This window comes from Triticum aestivum, chromosome 6D, assembly GCF_018294505.1.
Source record: "Triticum aestivum cultivar Chinese Spring chromosome 6D, IWGSC CS RefSeq v2.1, whole genome shotgun sequence".
Classification (NCBI taxonomy): domain Eukaryota; kingdom Viridiplantae; phylum Streptophyta; class Magnoliopsida; order Poales; family Poaceae; genus Triticum; species Triticum aestivum.
Genome location: NC_057811.1, coordinates 443109415 through 443117615, shown reverse-complemented (window position 1 = coordinate 443117615; position 8201 = coordinate 443109415). Strand labels below are relative to the sequence as shown.

At 42.1% G+C, this 8201-nt stretch overlaps 1 protein-coding gene across 1 annotated transcript in view; it reads left to right on the top strand.

The window, feature by feature from the left end:
- The window catches only part of LOC123145705 (MAG2-interacting protein 2), a 10939-nt gene extending 3003 nt beyond the window's left edge, over positions 1-7936 (top strand). The window contains exons 7-12 of the mRNA XM_044565178.1: positions 51-966; positions 1478-2684; positions 2942-3301; positions 3395-4625; positions 4765-5030; positions 5129-7936. Coding sequence (XP_044421113.1) covers positions 51-966; positions 1478-2684; positions 2942-3301; positions 3395-4625; positions 4765-5030; positions 5129-7729 — 6581 coding nt within the window. The 3' untranslated portion in view covers positions 7730-7936. The remainder of the gene's footprint in view (positions 1-50; positions 967-1477; positions 2685-2941; positions 3302-3394; positions 4626-4764; positions 5031-5128) is intronic.
- The last annotated feature ends 265 nt before the right edge of the window (positions 7937-8201 follow it).

Sequence of the window (8201 nt, the reverse complement as noted above, 5' to 3'; positions counted from 1 at the left end):
TTTAGGGAAGGGAACCCTTGTTTCTAACTTTTTTCTCTGTTGTGTTTTAGGAGCATATTTTCTATATGTATTGCACTTCGATGAATATCTGGAACTTAGTCTTTCATTCCAAAGTGCGCCGTTGGAAGGAGTGTTTTCACCTCCTACAGATAGAAAAACTTTGGTCCCGCTTCCAAAAGTCAGAATCTCACCTCAGGGCAAACGTATCGCTACATTGGATTTGAATGGTTCTGTCGACATCTTTGTGCTCAATGGTAATATGCGCTCTGTTTCGCTTCATCCTCACGGGAGTGGCGCTGGAACACACTTGATTGGTGTGAAGGACATCAGTTGGTGGACAGATAATATTCTCATGATTGTAAAGGAAGATGGTAGGATTAGCATGTACAGCATTGCTGAGGATATGGTAGTTTCAAAAGGTGACCTTGCTTTATCTACACCACTGTTGGAAAAGGCAAAGACTATCGAAGGATATGCATTTGTTTTGCAATCTAGCAGACAAATGGATAGTGTTCCTGGGGATCATCAACACACTGAGATGGATAAAATATTTTGGAGTCTAGTATCATTCTCCAAAGTTACAGTACTGGAGATGTACTCCGTTCTCATCAGGAAGAATCAACAAAAGGAGGCTTTGGATTTTGCCTCCCAGTATAATCTAGATAAGGATGATGTGCTTAAAGCATGCTGGTTGCACTCTGCTGGAGATATTCATGATATACAGTCATACTTGGTGAAAATCAAAGACCAAGCATTTGTATTGTCAGAATGTGTGAATAAAGTTGGACCTACAGAAGCAGCTTTGAAAGCCCTATTTTCTTTTGGCTTTCGCATGACAGACCGTTACAAGTTTTCGGAGCCGGATAATAGCGGTGATGGCTCAGCATGGGACAGTCGTATCATCAGGCTTCGTTTATTGTGGTACAACGACTTGCTGGAGACATTCTTGGGAATTAATATGGGAAGGTATGTTGTTCACATTGGAAGTGTTTGCAACTATGCTCCAGCTGTTGAGCCATATTGATCCTGCAAAAGTTTACAAATATAATCGATTTAACTTTTTCCATCATACATGCATTGGCCGTTTTGAGTCTCAATGCAATATTTTAAAACGGACTATAGCTACTTTTGAATACTGCTTTATTCCTCAAGCAAATCAATTACACCTGCCACTTTTTGCAATTCCCAAAGCACAAAGTAATGCCAAGCTGGATCTGGGTTTGTTTAACAATGAAGTAAAAGGGAAAATAAGGGGTAGTTAACACTTCAAGTGAATGCTTTGTGAATTTTCCAGTCTAGCTGGTGACTCGAACATATGTACTCTTACAGGTTGATGATTTTTTTCCACTTCAGAATGTCAATTTCCAACTTCAATGCACACTAGCGTTAGCTCTCATGGAAAGACACTTCACAAGTTGATTGCACAGGGGAGTTACGGACTTCTTGTTGCTAAATGTGTTGTTCTTTCTATTTTTAGGTTCTCAGCTGGCGAATATAGCAAGTTCCGTTTGACGCCCCTTGTTGATACTGCTATTGCTCTAGCTGAAAGTGGCAAAATCGGAGCTCTTAATCTTCTCATGAAGCGCCATCCGTATACTATCTCTTCTGACATTTTACGTGTTCTGTCTGCAATTCCAGAAACTATTGCTGTACAGACTTATAGTCAGTTGCTTCCTGGGAAATATCCTCCTAGTGTTGTAATATTAAGAGATGGTGATTGGGTTGAATGCAAACAAATGGCAGCATATATAAACACTTCTCCTGGTCAATTGGACAAGAGGGGAGTGGTCAAAACAGAAATACTTTTGAAGCACTCAACTGGTTTCTTATGGCCATCTGCCGCTGAACTTTCGGAGTGGTACAGGAGCAGAGCTAGGGACATTGACTGCCTAAGTGGACAGCTGGAAAATTGTCTTGCCATGATAGAGCTTGCATGTCAAAAGGGGATAGTGGAGCTGCAGCCATTCTTTGATGACATGAAATACCTCTACCAAGTTGTATATTCTGATGAGTCGAATGAGTTCATAATGAACCTTGCAACCTGGGAAGATTTACCTGACTATCAAAAGTTTAAGATCATTCTGAAAGGAGCCAAAGATGATACTGTTGTTCAGCGACTAGACGATATGGCTATCCCTTTTATGAATAAGAGATTGCACTTGATCTCGTCAAGTAATGCTGACAAACAAGAAGAATCCTACCTGACTAGATGGATGAAAGAGGTTGCTACTGCAAATGAGCTGTCCATTTGCTTGTCTGTTATTGAAAACGGCTGTGGGGAGTCACCAATTTGTGGGCTCTTCAAGGATCTTAATGAGATGGTAGAAACTGCTATTTGCTGCATTTATGTATGCTCTGCAACTAACCAGTGGAATACCATGTCATCAATTCTGTCGAAGTTACTCCATAAGACAAAGAGAGAGAAATCTTTATTGGCTAGTGAAGAAGATTTCAGTTTGAAAGATGCTAAGCAAGCTCTTGGCACTTGTGTGGTTTCCTGTGATGATATGCAGCATGTGTGTGCTGATATCTTGTCTCGTCTGAGTGATAATTCAGGGGATTCTTATTGCAATGATTCAACGGCCTACCAATTTGGCAACATAAAATCCCTTGATATGCCAGAGAAGATGCTAAAAGTTGCTGAAGGTCACGTAGAAGTAGGAAGGCTCTTTGCTTATTACCAGGTACTGTATCTCTTCAAAGAAAGTTTGCTGCTTAAATCAACTATGACATTGCACTAAATCTCCTTGGGTTATTTCATATATTTATTTTCACATAGGCATGCGCTTTGACCTCTCAGTAAACTACGAAGCTTAAGTACCAGTATATTTCTTTTTGTATTGGGGTTTACTTGTTATTAATAGTTTTGAGTGGTAGGATGCCTGAATGTGATTAACTGGCTACATCATTATTTGTTTTAAAACATGTCCTACTTTGGCAGGTACCAAAGCCAACACATTTCTTCCTTGCTGCACACTTAGACGAGAAGAATGTAAAACAACTTATACGGCTGATCCTGTCAAAATTTGGCAGACGTCAACCTGTTCGGTCGGACAATGAGTGGGCTAACATGTGGCGTGATTTGAAGCTCTTCCAAGAGAAGGCATTTCCTTTTCTTGATTCAGAATATATGCTCGCTGAATTCATTAGAGGGCTTCTAAAAGCTGGTAAATTTTCACTAGCCAGGAACTATCTTGGAGGTACTAGTGCAGTTTCTTTGTCCACAGAAAAAGCTGAGAATCTCGTTATCCAAGCTGCAAGGGAGTATTTCTTCTCAGCTTCAACTTTGTCCTGCAACGAAGTAAGTTCATGTCACCAAATTGTATTTCATGCAAATACAAACCGGTATGTCGTCACTGATTAACACTAACTTGGATTGCACAATCATTTGCAGATTTGGAAGGCTAGGGAATGCCTAAATCTGTTACCAAATAGCAAAAATGTTCAAGTGGAAACTGATATAATTGATGCTCTAACTGTCAGACTTCCTTATCTAGGGGTGACTATCCTCCCTGTTCAGTTCAGACAGGTAAAGGATCCTATGGAGATCATCCGTATGGTGATTACGAGTCAAACAGGGGCATATCTTCATTTTGAAGAGATTATTGATGTTGCTAAACTACTAGGATTAAGAAGTGAAGAAGAAATAGCTGCTGTTGAGGAGGCTATTGCTAGAGAAGCAGTGGTAAATGGTGACCTCCAGCTAGCCTTTGATCTCTGTCTAAATTTGACTAAAAAGGGTCATGGGGAAGTCTGGGATTTATGTGCTGCAATTGCAAGAGGTCCTCAGCTTGACAATTTGGATACAAGTACCCGCAAAAAGCTATTGGGCTTCTCCCTTAGCCATTGTGATGAAGAATCTGTAGGGGAACTATTGAATGCTTGGAAGGAACTTGATGTCCACGATAAATTTGAACAATTAATGGTATCAACAGGAACAAACCCTCCCAATTTCTTTGTTGATGGCTCTACATATACACCTCTTCCTGTGCAAAGTGTGCAAGACATACTTGACCTGAGAGAAGGCGTTAGCCATGATAGAGAGCATGATCATGTGGCAATTGCTAAAGAAATGCTATCAAAGGTTTGCATGGACTTCACAAATGATGATACATATAGTCGGGAATCTACTTTTGCAGAAAATAGGAAACTATTGTCCTTCTCTGCACTGGCATTGCCATGGCTTTTGAAGTTGTCTAATGATGAGGTGCATGATGGTAACAAACATTCTTCGGAGACAAATCATCCCATCAGGAGATATCGATTTTCAACAAAAACGGAGGCAATAAATAGTATCATATATTGGCTAGGTGTACATAGTTTTGCTCCCAGTGATGATCTAATCATGTTTCTTGCAAAGTCTATAATGGAGCCTCCCGTTGATGAAGATGATTATGTTCTTTCCTGTTCAATTCTTCTGAATCTCATGGACCCTTTCAATGGAGTGAAAATAATAGAGGAAGAGCTCAAACAACGAGAATGTTATCAAGAGATTAGTAACATAATGAATGTAGGAATGACATATAGCTCCCTCAACAGTTTGAAGAAAGAATATTCTACTCCTGAACAGAGGAGAAATCTCTTGCTTCAAAAATTCCATGAGAAGTTTACCTCGATAGATTCAGGTAGGTGCACTAAAGAGCTGAATCACTGCCTCAGTTTATTTTCTGAATACTTATCTAGTCCAATTTTCTGTGTTCTTTTTTTCATGAGATGCTATTCATTTATATGATATTCACTTTACTTTACTTTTACTTTGATCAGATGATTTAGACCAGATTGATATGGCACATGCCACTTACTGGGGAGAGTGGAAATCAAAATTAGAAGAGGAGAAACGAATGGCTGACCAAGCAAGAATGCTGAAAAATGTACTGCCTGATATTGACACGTCTCGATTCTTATCTGGCGATGCTAACTATATCAAAAAGGTTGTTTTCTCCTTTGTTGACTCCGTAAAGCTGGAGAGAAAACATATACTAAAGGAAGCAGTAAAGATAGCTGAGAACTATGGCTTGCAGCGAACAGAGGTATCTGTCTCTCTCCTGCAGAAACATCATATGTTTTAGTTTCCTTGTGATGTAAGCTTCTCATACCTGATATCTATATTATCTCTTGATTAATTTAGGTGCTTTTACGATTTCTGGGCTGTGCTCTTGTCTCTGAATATTGGGATAACGATGATATTCTGAATGAAATTGCTGAATTCCGGGAGGATATTGTCAAATCAGCTAAGGGGGTGATTGATATGATATATTCAGATGTCTACCCAGAGATCGATGGGTATAATAAGCAACGCCTCTCCTACATCTTTGGCATCCTTTCAGCATGTCATTCGTATCTTAAGAGGACAAGTAAGATAGAATTGACATACCAAGAACATGTTCATACACATAAGCTTGAGCTATTTCAGTATTACAAGGTCCTTGAGGAAGAGTGCAAGAAAGTCTGTTTCATTGATGGCTTAAACTACAAAAACATTGCTGGCCTGGATAATCTGAACTTTGACCACTTCAATGAAGAAGTATGCAAGAATATCCATGCCTCAACTGTCAGTGCTCTAGCTGATATGGTCCAAGCTCTTGTGAGTATGTATGTTGATTTACAGGCTAATGGTCTTGTATCACGCCAAGGTGTTTACAAGCATTATGTTCTTGGCATGTTGGCATCTTTAGAAGGCCGCAATGAAGCACGGTCAAACAGCACAGATTGTGAAAAGTTACTAGCAGTCCTTTGTGAAATTGAGTTGAACTATGATAGTTGCAAGGAGTATATCCAAACTCTTCCTGCCACAGATATTTCATACATCATTGGAAGGTATTACACACTATGTTTCCCTTGCAACTTAGCAAGAAGCCAACCACAGGAACCTTCATGGAAGGAACCTCTCTGTATGCTGATAACTCTTTGGATTAAACTTGTTGACGACATACCAAGGCAGCCAACTGATGCTAGCTCATATGAAAGGACAGGCTACTTGGATTCGAACCGGTTAACTCACTGCATGAGTGCTTTCAGACAGCTGTTAATAAATAATGAGATAACAGTGCACCAAGGTTGGGATGCCATCTCTATGTTTGTACAAGTTGGCTTTAACAGTGAAATAATAATGGACACATCACACTTTTGCCGAGCTATGATTCTTTCTAGATGTGGTTTCAAAACTGTAGTTGAAGTGTACCATGGAGGACAGGAAAATTTGGAAAGTGTAAATGCAGACTCGAGGAATCCGTTGGATCTCTTAGAGCTTTATGGTGCTTCTACAGATGGCTGTTTGTCCGATCTGATCGAAGGCTCTTGTGAGTCTCAGGCATTGCTTCATAAGCTACTGTCTTCATTGAGCCAGTCAGTAGGGGAGCATGCTGACTCTCTTGAAATGATCCGATCTGGGGTCTGGGGAAAGTTGATAGCCTTTTCTGAGAACATGCAGCTAGGTAGCCAACTACGTGTCTATGCCCTGCAGCTGATGCAGTGTATTACGGGAAGAAACCTCAAAAGCCTTCCAAATGAGATTGTTTCCCAGGTTGAGCCATGGGAATCATGGTATGAGCCTGGAGCAAGTGATTCCTTAGCTGATGAGGGCAGTACTCCCTCTTGCAGCATCACAGCGAGTCTAGTGGCACTCAGATCTAATCAGATGGTCACTGCAGTTCTGCCAGATGCTAGTATCACGCCCGAAAACTTGTCGAGTCTTGACTCTGCAGTATCTTGCTTCTTACATTTGTCAGAACGTGCTTCTTCCGTTGAGAGTGTTGCTGTTCTGGAAGCAGTGCTAGAAGAGTGGGAGCAACTGTTCTCTTCACCAAAAGAAGAATATGTTCAGCCTCAGGATTCGCCAAAAGAAGCAAGCGACTGGAGTGATGGATGGGATGATGGCTGGGAGGCCCTACCAGAAGAGTTGGAGAATCCAGCGCAAAAGCAAGATGGTGCGTCGACATTATCTGTCCATCCTCTCCACAGTTGTTGGATGGAGATCATCAGAAAACTTGCTGGGCTTGGTGAGCTTCAGAAGATCATTGAGCTTCTAGATCGAGCATCCTCAAAGCATAGCAGGTTGCTAGAGGACGAAGAAGCACACCGCTTGCTTGAACTCCTTTCCGCAGCACCCAACTGCTTCATGGCTCTCAAAATCATGCTGCTGCTCCCATACGAAGCTCCACAGCTGCAGTGCCTGCAGACGGTCGAGGCGAAAATCAGGGAAGGAACCGCGTCCACCTCATCGACAGCCGACGACCACGAGCTGCTGCCGTTGGTCCTGTCATCCGGAGCCCTGCAGAAGATCGCTGGAGAAGAGGGGTACTCGAAACTCTTCTCTCACACATGCCACCTCGTCGGACAGCTCGCGAGGTCGTTCCAGAGCGATCTCTGCGCGCACTGGGAAGCCGAATCTAAGATGAATCAGAAGTCTTTGCTATTCGCTAAGGTGCTGCTCCCGTGCTTCATATCTGAGCTGGTGCTCAAAGGGCAGTATCTGTTGGCCGGGTTCATCGTCTCGAGATGGATGCACACACCCGCATCCCTTGGTCTGGTAGATGTCGTCGAGCCCGGTTTGCGGCGCTACCTGGAAGGTCAGGTCGCTCAGGCTCAGGCTCAGCAGCAGGTGGGAGAGAGCGACGCTTCTTTTGCTGAAGACGAGCTGTCTATTAGCCGCACAATGTCCAGTCTAAGGTTGAAATTGGTCTCTCTTTTGCAAGCGGCGTTGGTAGCCCTTCCGAGCCAAGAGCCTTAGATATCAACAAGTCTGTCTGGTGTACATTTGTTTAACTAAACGCTGCTGGACCGGTGTAACTGGATGTAAACTGTAGCATGGTGAATATTACAAATGTTAAAAACTAGCGGTGGCAGGATGATGTGCTTTAAGAGAACTTAGAGAAGTCGAGAGATGCTGCAATGTTCTGTTACTCGATTGGAATTTACAGTGCGTTTCTTGTAGATACTTCGTTTGCCTTGTTTTGCTGCATCAATATTTTTCGCACTAAACTTTCTTTGCTAGTTGAATCTTGAAACACAGTACTATATGTCAGTTGCATTTCTCTCACTTTCACGCTCATATATCAGTTGCATTCTTTTTTATAACATATCAGTTGCAGTGTATGATGATCCCATACATTTTTCCATATATCTCCGGGCGAGGACCGCCTGGACGACGGCCGGGAGAGCACCAACGGGGGACGCCTGCTTCTCACTCAGGAGTGGGAGCC